This window comes from Equus quagga, chromosome 6 (assembly GCF_021613505.1).
Source record: "Equus quagga isolate Etosha38 chromosome 6, UCLA_HA_Equagga_1.0, whole genome shotgun sequence".
In the NCBI taxonomy this organism is placed as follows: domain Eukaryota; kingdom Metazoa; phylum Chordata; class Mammalia; order Perissodactyla; family Equidae; genus Equus; species Equus quagga.
This window is the reverse complement of record NC_060272.1, coordinates 134,880,189-134,895,005: the sequence shown is the minus strand read 5'-3', so window position 1 is coordinate 134,895,005 and position 14,817 is coordinate 134,880,189. Positions and strand designations below refer to the sequence as shown.

The 14,817-nt window shown below is 40.6% G+C and overlaps 1 protein-coding gene across 4 annotated transcripts in view; it reads left to right on the top strand.

Annotated features, from left to right (window-relative positions):
* Window positions 1-14,817, top strand: part of LOC124241371 (protein tyrosine phosphatase domain-containing protein 1-like) — a 69,930-nt gene that overhangs the window by 35,746 nt on the left and 19,367 nt on the right. For all 4 annotated transcript variants that reach the window (XM_046665109.1, XM_046665111.1, XM_046665108.1 and 1 more), the window contains 4 exons: window positions 9,291-9,462; window positions 11,751-11,831; window positions 12,053-12,171; window positions 13,192-13,329. In XM_046665109.1, coding sequence (XP_046521065.1) covers window positions 9,291-9,462; window positions 11,751-11,831; window positions 12,053-12,171; window positions 13,192-13,329 — 510 coding nt within the window. The remainder of the gene's footprint in view (window positions 1-9,290; window positions 9,463-11,750; window positions 11,832-12,052; window positions 12,172-13,191; window positions 13,330-14,817) is intronic.

Here is a 14,817-nt window from a genome sequence, read left to right as displayed (position 1 = left end):
AGGACTTTAATTTCTTCACATCCTTGCTAACACTTGTTGTTATCTGACTTTTTGATTGTAGTCATCCTAGTGGATATGAAGTGGTGTCTCATTGTGGTTTTGATTTGCATTTCCCTGATGACTAGTAATGCTGTGCATCTTTTATGTGCTTATGGGCCATTTCTGTATCTTCTTTGGAGAAATGCCCATTCAAATCTCTTGCCCATTTTTTTTTTATTATTTAGATAAAATTCACATACCATAACATTTACCCTTTTCAAATATTCAGTGGTTTTTAGTGTATGTACAAAGCTGTAAAATTATCAGTCACTGTCTAAATCCAGAACATTTTCATCAGATCACAAAGAAATCCTGTACCAATTTGCTGTCCATTCCACCTTCTCCCTAGTCCCTGGCAACCACTAATCTACTTCTGTCCCTATGAATTTGCCTGTTCAGGACATATCATATAAATAAAATAATACAACATGTTTTGTGTCTGCCTTTTTTCACTTAGCATGTTATATTTTCAAGTTTCATCCATGTTGTAGCATGTATCAATACTTCATGCTTTTTGTTGCTGAATAATATTCCATTGTATGGATATAGCTCACTTTGTTTATCCATTTAGGTTGTTTCTGCTTTTGGCTACTATAAATAATGCTCTTATGAATTTTTGTGGACATGTTTTTGTGTGGACATATTTTTAATTGCTCTTAGGTATATACCTAGGAGTGGAATTGCTGGGTCACATGGTCACTCAATGTTTAACATTTTGAGGAACTGCCAAACTGTGGTTTTGATTTACATTTCCCTGCTGACTAATGATATTGAATATCTTTTCATGCTTATTGCCATTTGTATATCTTCTTGGGAGAACTGTCTTTTCAAACCCTTTGCCCTTTTTCTTTTTGGTGAGGAAGATTGGCCCTGAGCTAACATCTATTGCCAGTCTTCCTCTTTTAGCTTGAGGAAGACGAGCCCTGAGTTAACATCTGTACCAGTCTTCCTCTATTTGGTATGTGGGACACCACCACAGCGTGGCTTGATGAGTGGTGCATAGGTCTGCACCCAGGATCTGAACGTGTGAACCCTGGGCTGCTAAAGCAGAGCACACGCACTTAACCACTATACCACCAGGCTGGCCCCTTTTGCCAGTTTTGAAATTGGGTTATTTGTCTTTTTATTGTTCAGTTATAAGAGTTCTTTTTATATTCTGAATACTAGTTTGTTATGTTAACTTTGTTTTTTGCTCTTTCTGGTTTTCCTCATTTGTTCTTGTAGATTTGAATCATCATCTTGTCTCATTTCCTTACTTTAATACAACTCTACTCCCACCCACTCCTTTGTGCTGTTATTGTCATATATATTTCTATGTATTTAGGCTCAACAATACAAATTATTTATATATTGTTTTGTATAATTCTTTTTAAATCACAGAAGACAACAAAAACACATTTTTAGTCTTATATTCTTATGTAATTACAGTCTTTTATACTCTTTTGTAATTTACCCACATCTTTTCTTTTTTCATGTGTATTCACGTTGACGTCTGGGTCACTTGCTTGTTTATAAGAAGCAAATGGAAATTCAGAAGTTGGAAAGTACAATAATAAGTTCACTAGAGGGGCTTACCAGCTGATTTGATGTGGCAGAAGGAAGAACTTCCTTTAATATTTCTTGTAAGCTGGGTCTGCTAGCAAGAAATTCTCTCTGGTTTTGTTGTTGTTGTTGTTAATCTAGGAATGTCTTTATTTCCCTTTCAGTTTTGAAAGATAATCTTGCCGGATGTAAGATTTTTGGCTGACAGTGTTTAATTTTCAGTGCTTTGAATATGTCATCGCTTTGCTTTTTGGCCTCCATTGCTTCTGATGAGAAATCAGCAGTAAATCTTATTGAGGGTCCCTTGTGCATGAGGAATGAATCATTTTTCTTTTTCTGTTTGCCTTTCACTATTTTTACTATGACATGTCTTGGTGTGTATCTCTTTCTGTTTATCCTATTTGGAGTGTGTTGAACTTCTTGAATGTGTAGATTAATGTTTTTCATCACATATGGGAAGTTTTAAGCCATTATTTCTTCTAACATGTTTTTCTGCTCCTTTCTCATCTCTCCTGGTACATCTGTTATGTGTATGTTGGAACTTTTAGTAGTGTCCCATGTTTCTCTGAATCTCTGTTCATTTTTCTTCATTCTTTATTTTCTGTTCTTCAGAGTGCATAATCTCTATCAATCTGTCTCCCAGTTATCTAATTCTTCCTTCTGCCACATCAAATCAGCTGGTAAGCCCCTCTAGTGAATTTATTATTGTAGTTTTCAACTTCTGAATTTCCATTTGTTTCTTTTTTATAATTTCTGTCTCTTTGATGAGACACTGTCATTATAGCTTCCTTTAATTCTTTAAGCATGGTTTCCTTTAATTCTTTGAACACATTTATAATGGCTCCTTTGAATCTCTGTCTGTAAATCTGATATCTGGGCTCTCTCACAGGAAGTCCTAATGACACCTCTGGAAGCTGATTCTCTCCCCCCCACTTCCAGGCTTGTTTGATTGTTTTTGCTTGTGTGTGTGTTTGGAGACTTGACTAGACATTTCAGTCGGAAGCCTCCCTGTGACTCCCCAGAGGGCGCAGCCTAGGGCATGCACACACAGTCACCCGGGGGACAGTGGTTGAGGCAAGGCTCTCTTTCTCTCTCCCTCTCTCTCACTAATCTTCCTGTTAAGCTGTCTCCCTCAATTGTTATTACACCCAGCTGTTGGGTTCCACTAATTGCCTGCTGGTCGCTCTCTTTTTTTTGATAAAGCCCTGGAGCATATATAGCTCTATAGTTTGATCCAGTTAAGTTCAGGTGATCTTTGTTCCTACCCTTGAGGGCTGTTAGTTGTCTCTGTGTCTGATTCCTTCTAGTAAGCCAGCTGATTTACAGTTTACCTTGTTGCTTTCATGAATCTACCTGCCTCCTGTTAATTGCTGAGCACCAAAGCCTTCATTGTTTTTGAGAATGTTGTTAGGCTTGAACTTCCCAACACTGTGTTTGAAATAAAGACAGTTTCTTTGGTAAGAGCTTCAGAGTTCTCTGTTTTTAAGGTCTGCCTTTTCCCTCTGGGCACAATGTCCTAGGCATGGCTCTGGAGCTTGGGACGAGGACAGCAGCCCCCTTCTCTAAGTGATAACCCCTACTCTGCAAGCTGAGTTGAGGCAGTAGCTTCTGGTCTTCTTGGCTTGCTTTTATCAGCATGGAGCCTCTGACCTACAAACGAGGTGGAGTGAGGGCAACCAGGGCCCTAGTATTCTCAGCTTGCCTCATTGAAAACTACAATACATTGTTTAAAGAAATTAAAGAAGATCTAAATAAATGGAAAGACATCCTGTGTTCAAGGATTGGAAGACTTAATATTGTTAAGATGTCAGCACAACCCAAGAGGATCTACAGACTCAATGCAGTCCCTATCAAAATCCTGATGACTTTTTTTTGCAGAAATAGAAAAATCCACCCCACAATTCATGTGGAATCTTGAAGGACCCCCAGATAGCCAAAATAATCTTGAAAAAGAACAAAGTTGGAGGACTTTCTTCCTGATTTCAAAACATACTACAAAGCTACAGTAATCAAAACAGTGTGACACTGGCAGAAAGACAGACATATAAGGTAATGGAATAGAATAGAGATTCCAGTAAAAAAAAAAAAAAAAACCTTGCAATTTTGGTTTTTTTTCCAAAAAAAAAAAAAAAAAGAGGCTTCAAGAAAAAGTAGGAAAACAATACCAAAGATAATCCCCATGAGCAACCCTCTGTCCTTCTTCCCCCAAGCAGCTGAAAGGCCCCTCTCCAACAGCCCTCTCTGCTGCGCTCCAGGCTCCATCCCATAAAACCTTTTCAGCCAATGGCTTTCTTGCTGGTGGGCAATCAGACCAACCCAAATTCAGAATAATACTGAAGGAACCAAATGAGATACTGTCACTGCACAAGTGAAATTACCTACACTGTGATAAGCACCATAAACAACAAAGAACCCTACCAAAAGGTACCTATGAGGCCTCAGCCTTTACCTCCTTACTTCTACATGTGGGTGGTTAAAGCACTAAAGAGCCTAAGCGGATCTGGAATCCCAAGAACTGGTAATTTCCTTTTATACTCAAGATTTCAGAAAGGGCTAATAACTTCCTATTTAAACAAACTCCTGCAACACTAGGCACGAGAATGGAGTGGGAGGTGGAGGTCCATCTAGTCACTCCTAAGTCAATAAAAGAGTCACTTCTAGGAACTGGGCTGGAATGCTAACTTTCCACTCTTGTTTTCCACTTTTTGTGTCACGAGGCTCATTTCTCAAAAGGCAACTGACTATTCAACTGTTGGATGGCCCAAAACATTTTCTAATTTTGAGTCAAAATCCATTTCTCTGTAAACAGTGGTTCTAGTTCTTCCCTCTGAAAATAAAAAGCACCTCCTTGATTTGCAATGTTTTCAAATATCTGAAGACAGAACTTCTCCAACACCTCCCCAGCCCAAATCAGCTCTCCCCTATTAGCCCCTATTTGGGCTAAATCTTGGTTTTTCGAACATTCCTAATATATGTCATTGTTTCCAGATCCTTCACTATACCTACTCTTCTTCTGAGGGTCCTTGCTTCTCCTTCACAGCTAAACTTCTAACAAATCTGACTGCATGTGTCATTTCCACTTGTCACCTGTCTCCTCCTCAAGCTATTTAACTCTGATCTCGGGTTCCAGTGTCCACTGAAAATTGTTCTTGCTAAGGTCTCCGATGGCCTCTTTTATAGTTTTCGTCTTATGTGACTGCTGAGCAGCATGCAACACAGTTGAACAATTTAGTTTTAATTTTAAAATTTTTTTGGAGAGAATCTTTTTATTTTGAGGCAATCTGAAACTTACAGAAAGGCAATAAGTATAATGCAAAGAATATTTTTTCTTGAATCATTTGAGAAAAGGCTGCAGACATGCTGCCCCATTACTTCAAATAACTTAGTGTATATTTCCCATACACAAAGACATTTTCTACAGTGACCCAAAACCAGAAAATAACTATTGATACATTACTAGTTGCCCTCTATTCCTCAGACCTCACTCAAGCTTCACTGATTATCTTCCTGTTCCTCATGGTAAAGTCATACCATACAATATTCAGACTTACATGCTGTATTTAGTTGTCCTGCCCCTTTCACTTCACTCTAGAACAAGTTACTCAGTCTTTCCCTTGATGCTCTGGACCTCTGAAGAGTACAGGCCGGTTATTTTGTAGATTGTCTCTCAGTTTGGGTGTGTCTGTTTCGTCAAGATTAGATCCAAGAAGCCCAAGGAAAGGAAATGGAAGATTTCTGAGGTCGAGGAGGTCGGTACCACAGCCTGTCAGAGTGGCGTCTCTCCATCCTTCTTTTAATGCTGTGTTTCTCTCTGGCCTCAGAAAAAACCTGCATTGAGTTGCTAAAAATATTCCCTCTTTCAGCTGCTTCACACTTGGTTGTTGAAACATGTAAAGACTCAACTAAATAAAAATATGAGCCTTGAAAATTTGTTTTACTCACCAGTCATAAAATCCTCGGGAGTTTACTGAAGGAGAAACATAGAAATGAAAGGTTCTAGTCTTGAAAATGTTTGTCTTATTTTTAAATAAAACCATTGTTAATAGCTTAAATATCCAACTGCTATGGAAAGATTAGGTAAATTATGATGCATCAGCTTGAGGTGCGGTAATCCTTGTGCATCCATTAAACGAAAATTATAAGAAAACTAAAGCAAAATGGGAAGATGTTGCCATGCCGCTTAGAAAAAGCAGGAAAAGTGTATTTGAATGTGATTATAAATGTGCAGGAAATCCACGAGTCTGTGGACAAAGATGGGAAAGGAGCTGAGTCTAGAGCATTAGGGTGGGACTGAAGGTACATTTCCCTACTGTAAAACCATTTGGCATAAATAAAAACTAGTTTTAGGGGCTGGCCCCATGGCCAAGTGGTTGAGTTTGCATGCTCCACTTTGGTGGCCCAGGGTTTCACTGGTTCGGATCCTAGGTGCGACATGGCACCGCTCATTGGGCCATGCTGAGGTAGTGTCCCACATAGCACAGCCAGAAGGACCTACAACCAGAATATATGGCCATGCACTGGGGGGCTTTGGGGAGAAGAAGGAAAAATCTTTTAAAATTAAAACTAGTTTTTAAAAATGGATTTGGCGGTGAATTGGGCATTTTGCCAAGGAATAGTTTGGAGCATGAGGCAGTGGGGATGGAGGGATTCTCATGTTTCTAGGGGTAGAGGCCTGTGCCCCTGTCTGTTGTGCCCACAGCGGGGCAGAGCTCCACTTCAGGGCCAGACCACTGCCAGGCGCTTCCCAGCACCAGTGGGAGCCCTAGATGAGCCTGCCAAGCAGGTGCTGAGCAGGAGGTCTGCAGCCACCCTTCCGACCCCCATGCGCCTCAGCTCCACTCCCTGAAGACCTGCACTCGGGGTCCCTGACTGTCTACTAACTGAGTCCACTCAATGCTTATGTGATTATTTGAAGTCAACTCAGTTCTTAAGATTTCACAGCAGAAACTGTTCTTGAGATGGTACATAAACCATCCCTTTCTTAGCTTCGTCCAGACAAGTCTTGCCCTCATCAAATTCATTTTCATTTTCAGAACCTTTGGGAGCAGAGTCACGTGGACTCTCCTCTGTGGTTGTCCTTAGAGCTGCTGACCTCAGGTGTCTCCCACTCACTGGCGGAGACCTCCTAGTTGCCGCCTCACGTGCCTTTCATCTCAGGTGGAGCTTGCCTGCTGAGTTTTCTCTTGTGCCTTCTCACCAGCTCCTGTGTTCATAGCTGCTGTAGCTCGCTGCTGTTCACTTAGGCTCCAAGTCCTGGCACCATCTGTCTGCTGCTACACTGTCTCGCACCCATGCAGGCCCCCAGTCCTTGGCTTCCAGCCCTGTCTCTGCGGAGTGGCCTGAACCTCCACAGGGAGACTTTTCAGAAACTGAGTCAGCCACCAGTTCCCCAGATAGCAGACGCGGGTGGACCCCTCAATTTGAGCACTTTAGGCCTTCTGCCGTCAGGTTCCAACTTGCCTTACACGCCACACCTTCTACCCTTTCCTCTCCTGTAAAGCTCTGTGGAAGCTGTGCTTTCTGGATTGTTTACATTAAAAAAATCTTCCTCCATTGCTGTATATGAGATAACAAGGGCGTAGTGCTACACTCGGAGAAGGACTTTGGGCACCAAACTGAGCTTCTCTCTCTTATTTGACAGAGTACATTCAGTTGGGGAGATGGGGGGTGCATTTTAAAAGGAGCTTGCTTAAAACATTATTAATCGTTAAAATAAAACAGAACAAAACAAAAAAGAGCCCTGTCTATGGCAGTAGGTTGTTTCTGTCTGCACACGGCTGAAATGCCATTTGGAGAGACAGAAACAGGGAGAGAGAGCGGTGGGGGTTGAGAAGGTGGGGGGTCGGCCTGACATTAACAAGGGAGGAGGCGGACAATCTGCAGTTGTTAGCGTTTCTGTTCTTTATATCCTTTATCCTCAAGTTGCAGCCTCCCCCTCATCCAGTTCCTTAAGAAAATCTGATACTTAGTGAATTTTCTTCCTATCCACCAAGACATTACTGAAGCTTCTTTCCACCCCCCTCCCCTTGTTTGGCTACAAAAGGCACAGAATTGTGTCTTTTTGAGTTTTTGAGAGGCATGGCTACTGTAACTATCCAATAAAGGCATAGCCAAGAATTGGGTTTTCACATTCAGAAAATAAAAATACGAAAGTAAATGTCTTCTGATTAATGTGTCAACCTTACAGGTGATTTAATTTATTCTATCCAAGTATTTCTTTAATAGTTCTATCGAGAAAATATACAGGGTTTTTTGGTTTTGAAAAATTGAATAATGTTTTAAAGTTATAAAGCATCTAGCATATCCTGCTCCATTACAGTTAACTTTTTTGTATCCTATTCTAGAGAGGAGTAGAAAGAGAATTTTTTTCAAAGTGTTCAGAGAATAGATATGAAAAGAATAATAGAATTTAAACCTTTTAATATACGCATAGGGGCCGACCTGGTGGCATAGTGGTTAAGTTCACACTCTCCACTTCAGCAGCCCAGGTTCACAGAAGCTACACACTGTTCATCAAGCCATGCTTTGGTGGCATCCCACATACAAAACGGAAGAAGATTTCCACAGATGTTAGCTCAGGGCCAGTCTTCTTCACCAAAAAAATATATATGTGTAGAAAGCAGTGTTTGCTTCATAAAGACATTTTTCTAAATTCATTACAATATTTTAGATGTAATTCTTTGAGCAGTCAGATCTTTAAATGTGTTTGAGAAACAAAATAGAGTAGTCGCAATTTAGGTATAATCTACTTAAAATACATGTTATTCTTCCCTGTATTTGAGCAATCTATCCAAAACGTAATCCATTCATACAAGATTTTGCCTGTACAAATCTGAGTGGGAATCAGTAGTTTCTTTGTTCGTCACTATGGAAACAAGTCAGCCTATCCTGAATGGCTGTTAGATCACGCAGAGCGATGCTCATGTCAGTGTAACTTCCCCACAGAGCAGGCTGGTGCTGACATCTCCTGCCTCCAGCTCTGGCCTCCTGGAAGCCCAGCGCCATGCAGGACCCGCCCCGGCGGCTCTCGGCCGTGCCCTTCCTCAGCTCCTTCTTCCAGGGCCGCCGGCACTCCACCTCAGACCCCGTCCTGCGGCTGCAGCAGGGGCGGCGCAGCTCAGCCGCTAAGATGCTCTCCTCGTCCTCTCTCCAGGTGATGGTGGCAGTGTCCTCTGTCAGCGGTGCTGAGAGAAACCCAACTTGCCCCGAGAGGAAAAGTAAAACGTTCTTTTTCTTCTTAAAGATTGCTGTACCTTCGAGTTTAAATTTAGGGAATGTGAAGAGGCTGTGCTGTGTGTATTCCTTTTTAAATTTTGATAGTTAATTCTCCATTATACTTTTTACTGTCTGTTTTGCCAAGAGTTTTAGTGGACGTGTCATAGGAGATAAAATGATTGAATGTTTTGTGTTTTTTCATTAAAAATAGTTTTTGAACAAAATTCACCCCTTATAAAAGATCTCCTTTTACAGTTTCTTCCTCTTCATTACCAACGTGACATGTGGAGATGACTGTGTGTGAAAGCCTTTTCTATCTTTTAATATAGGAGATTCACGAAGACGAAAAGGAAGCAGTTGTATTCCTGACAAAATGAAGGGGGTTAGCGCTGGCTCGTTATGTGCAATCCTGAGAGAAAATGGAAGCTGTTTCCCATGGTACTGTTCCGTTTGGAGAGTGGAATTTTGAATCTTGCCTGCCTTGTATGTTCTAGGAAGTTCTGGGCGTCCAACACCAAAGTATACGAAAGTCGGAGAGCGTTTACGGCATGTCATTCCTGGACACATGGCCTGCTCCATGGCGTGTGGTGGCAGAGCATGCAAGTATGAAAATCCAGCCCGCTGGAGTGAGCAGGAGCAAGCCGTTAAGGGGGTCTACTCATCCTGGTAAGTGATTCTGTCCCTTCAGTAGCTCATACCTACTGCTCACTAGGGAAGGGAATGGAGATGTATGTGATGCCAGAAGGCAGTGGGCTGTAGGAGGAGTATGGGGTTTTGAAGTCAGAGGATCTCACCTCCCTTCCCTGGCCTTGCTGCTTGATGAGCTGTGATCTTGACCTGCTCACACAGGCACTCTGAACCTCACTTTCCTCATCTGTAAAATGGAAATAGTAAAACCAACCCCATAGGGGCTTTTTTGTTTTTTGTTTTGTTTTGTTTTTTGTGAGGAAGATTGTCCCTGAGCTAACACCTGTACCAATCTTCCTCTATTTTATGTGGGATACCACCACAGCATGGCATGATGAGTGGTGCTAGGTCCACACCTGGGATCCAAACTCATGAATTCTGGGCCACCGAAGCAGAGCATGCAAACTTAACCACTATGCCACTGTGCCAGCCCCAGGTTTTTTTTTAATTAAGTGAAGTGATGTATGCACAGTATGTTAAAGAAATGGTAACTAGATACTTCAAGAAATGATAGCTAGATAGCTCTTAAACTTCAGAAATTGCTAGAATTGTTAAAATGTTCAGTTGTAAATTTGAGAAATTTTGAGGTACTTATATAGTTTTGCAGTTTCATACATGTAAGCTTTAGCCTCATTTTTATTTTCTTCTTATATTCTTTATTAAAGTACACATTTTCATGCAAATATACTTCCAGGCTGCCTCAGTAGAAGTCGTACAAGTTGTTGGTTCAGTAGACAATATAAGATGCTTGCATTGTTTATGTGAGTGCAATTCATTCCTTATTGAATCATACTGCTTTTTATTAGTAATGGTAAATGGGCAAGTATACTTTTTTTGATATAGTGGTGTTTGAAGAATTCTGATAAATAAACCAAATCACATTTTAAACACACTAGGAGGTAAAGAACTCTGGTAGTGAATAATTTTATACAGCAAGAATCCATTTACTAATTCGATGTTTGTCGACCAGCTTATCTAACTTGCACCCTGTGCGTTTTCGTATTGGATTTGCTGGGTGCGTGTGTAGTGATACAGTTGGGGGTCCACTGTCACTGTTGTTCTCCACAGATCATATTCTGGTCCATCACTATCTCTGTTAAAGAGTATTGTGAAAAAGCAAACAGTATTCCTGACGTGTGGTCAGGACAAGTAAATTACTAATCATGCAGCTTAAGGTTACGGTTATATTTTTAGTTATTGACCAAACCATCTGAGTCTTTTTCACCTCTGCTGCTTTCATGTTTTATCTCTCCTCATCTTATACTAAGTACTATTACATTTTGGGGGGTACCAAACCTTTGGGGGGTATTCAGACATTACCCAGGGGAGGAGGGTGATATCGTTCTGGATCCTGCCCTGCTCATCTAATGTCTCTGATATTCCTCTCAGGTTCATGTGACCCACAACGTCTGGTAGACCACCTGATGTATCTTTTACCACGCACTGGCAAGAAATTCAATCCAGAGCCCAGAGTCCTAATAAGAGTGACAGCCTTTTATTAGGCCGCTGTCCATTTATATACTCAGTAAACATCCATTTGGCTGCTAGCCAGGCACTGTGCTAGACACTTTCAAATTATTATCTCATCTTTGTAAAATTCTTGTGAAGCAGGCATTGTTAATGTCATTTTATTGATGAAGGAATTGAAGTCCAGAGAGACTAAGTAATTTACTACACAGCCAGAAAGTAGAAAATCCAGCATTTGGAACCAGGCCTGACTGACTCCAAAGCCCATATTTTTTGCTAAATTACAATAACTCAGCATTTATTAACCACATGCCATGATTTATATTCAAGACTTTATATCCACGTCATATTGAATTCCCACACCAACCCTGCAAGGCAGACGTTATTACCCCCACTTAGCACACTAGGTGGCAGGTGCAGAAAGTAGGGTAACTAAGGCTGCCTCCCCACTGGCCCTCCTCATTTGGTCAGGAACATTGGATAACTAACCCAAATTGTTACCTTTGCTAGCAGCTGAGGTTTCTCCATGTCCAGTAGAATCTCATGAGAGTCTTTGAAAAAGCTATGCCAGAGTTCATAAATACTTTATGTCCTGGAATTTTTTCCAGGGATTTAAGAAGCTTGGGTTTCTTAGAGACCTAATTGTGATGCAAAATTGAAGCCAGATTTGTCTAAAAAGATTCTTACCTTGTAGAGTTGTTGAAATCATAGAATAAGTAGGGGCTTGCTCTCTCTCTCAGTCCTTAGAGCTGCGATGTTCTGGGCTTTGTGCGTCTTACCAGTCCCTCCTCCCTCTGTAGGGTCACTGATAAAATCCTGGCCATGGCTCGCCCGTCCACAGAGCTCCTCGAGAGGTACTGCATCATCGAGCAGTTCCGGACGTAAGTGCCGCTGTAATAATCCCCTCGTGTTTTCTCTTCCAGTGCTTTTGACTTCAAATGGAAAAGTGCTTTCATTGTAACAATGGGCAGCAAAGAGCCTATTTCAAATAAGAAATTAAAGTTTTGAGGGAAATTAGTAATGTTTATTGATGTCAAAAAAGGGTTAATTTTTTAAAACACTATCTCCCAATGTGACTAATTTTTTTTCTCTTTCCTTTAAGACGTGGCATAAAAACAATCATCAACCTGCAGCGCCCTGGCGAGCATGCCAGCTGTGGGAACCCTCTGGAACAGGAGAGTGGCTTCACGTACCTTCCTGAGGCTTTCATGGAGGCCGGCAGTAAGTCCTTCCATCCTCCTCTCTGTGAGTTACCAAGGACAGCACTCAGAGACTTTGCTCAGCTCTTAGGTTAAAAACGTGGTGGAAATAAATGCCTCCTGCATAGTAGTAGGGCTCCTAAAAGTGAAGATGAGCTAACTTTGACTTTTAGCAATGCTGCCATTCTTCTTTGGTATTGCTGTGGAAAGTACAGGATTTCTTTTTTTGTGGGAGGGTTCTTCGGAGGAGACCCCGTGGAAATAATGCCTGCGTTAATTACAGTATGCCAGACCTGTCGTCTTATTTAATCCTTAAAGCAATCATGTAACATAGTAGTTGTTGTTTCTGCTTAACACATGAGGCCACGCTGGCTTAGTGAGTTCTGACTTGCCTAAGATCACACAGCTCAAACATGACAGCAGGGTTGGAACCCAGAACTCACTCATGCTTGTATTGCTGCACAGTTCTGCCCCTGGGTAGGATGAGGGATTCTTTATGTGACAATCCCAGAACTTCCTCGGTCACAGGAGCTTTGGGAGGAATCCACCAAGTGTGTGTCATTCACACCAGGCTGGAAAGGATCAACCTGTGCCATTTTTGGAACTTGTTTTTAAAAACTTTGTGTCTACCTTTTTTTTCCCATTAGGTGGAAAATCTGTCTGTACCACCTTATACTGTTTATTATTCATTTAGACACATTTCCATGCTTAAACAAGATTGCATGCTTTCCCTCCATAGCTGAGTAATTTTGGTATAGATCATTAGCTTTATTAATTTGCAATCCTGCTTTTCCTTAATTCTTTCTGTCTGAGTTTTAGCAGGAAATGTCTTAAGTAATATTGAGTGTACTTCGTTAAAAACTGCTAACGGTAAACTTACTGAAAATGTAGAAAGCCAGTTATTTTAGGCCTACACAACCATTGAGATCTGCGTGCCTTACATCTTTATACTTTTCGTGAATTCACTCACTTTCTTCAGGTGTTTGCAAGTATTCTTCCTGTATGTTGATTTTTTTTTCTTTTTCTCTTTTTCATTGTCCAGTTTATTTCTACAATTTCGGGTGGAAAGATTATGGTGTAGCATCCCTTACCACCATCTTAGATATGGTGAAGGTGATGACGTTTGCCTTACAAGAAGGAAAAGTAGCTGTCCATTGTCACGCAGGGCTTGGTCGAACAGGTAAATTCTAGGAGGTGGTTTTATTGTCTTGTAGCGCATTTAAATATGTAAGGAATAATATTTCCTAATTCTAGAGGATAAATATTTTTCAGAATCCTATCAAAGCTTTGGAATCAAATGGAAGAAGTTAATAAAAGATTTTTGAAGTATCTTAGATAATTTCAGTTACCAAATATTTGTGAGTATTTTTGAATGACTTAGGGTTGAAAACTCATCATATTTAGATAACAGGTGAGTTTCCACAGCTAGCTAAATGATCACTCTGATTTTCTTCTTTAAAGGAAAAAAATCAAGACTTTAATACATAGTGTCTTTAAAAAATGTAGTTTTCCTTAATCAAAATAATAATGAAAATAGCAAGCATTGTTTCACTTGCTATGTTCTAAGCATTTTACATCTACTACCTTTTTAAGTCTTTAGCAACAATGTGAGTTTTAAAGGAGGTTAAGTAATTTGCTACGTTGGGTAAGTTGCAGAGCCAAGATTTAAATCCATGGCTGTAAGGATTTTGTTTGTGAAGGAGTGTCTATCTGTGCCTAGAATTCTATATAAAAATCAATGATTTTACTTAAAAATGCATCAGAGTCTCAGTCTTATTGGATGAAAATAGATTCCATAGGGTTGGAATCTTCGTTTTCATCTGGTCCAGCCAGACACCTGAGCTCGACTCTGTCTGTTGTCTGCCTGTGTACCTGCCACGGAGTCTCCCACCTACTCAGGAGCATCTTCAGGACAGGAGTCAGTTCTGCTTGAGATCATCAGCTCTTAGGGTCAAGCCAAAATCTCACCATTCCTGGCAGTTCCTCACAATAGCTCTGCAGATGTTTCATACTTACACTAAAGACCTGCATGTCCTAGTGAAAAAGATATGTTGAAGCCTACCACGTACTGGGAAAACATGCAATTTTTGGAGGTTCTGATTTTCATGTGTAATGAGATTCGCAAACTTGGTGAATCACACGGATGTCTTTTTATTTGCCTTTTACTTTGATCTTAATTAACTGTTATATTTGCATTAATTGATTAATTATTGCCTCTATTATTCATTTTAATTTGATATTAATTAACAAGACTACATAATGTTTACACTCTTAAGGCTGTTTTCCTTACTATTAAGTGCTAATAGAAAAATAGAGTTATATCACGGTTTGAAGAAAAACATGTATTGGTGTAGAAACAAGTATGGAAGAAGAATTGTGAGGGAAAAAACCAGGTTGTGAATGTGAATAATCTCTAAAGAAGAAAATGCCCAAGTGGGAAGAATGCCAGACTGGAATGTGCCAACAATTGAAGGCAAAGATGGCAGGGGTGGGAAGTTCCAAGAAAGGTGTATAGATTGATTGAATGGAAATTTTTAAGAGCTGTTGAGAGTAGAGAGAAGGAGGATTTACTTTCTTCTATGTTGGAGTTGGGCATAAGGAGGAAAAACCCACTGGATCATCAGTTCATTCAGTCATCCCCCCCACTCCACACTGACTCATCCCCCCC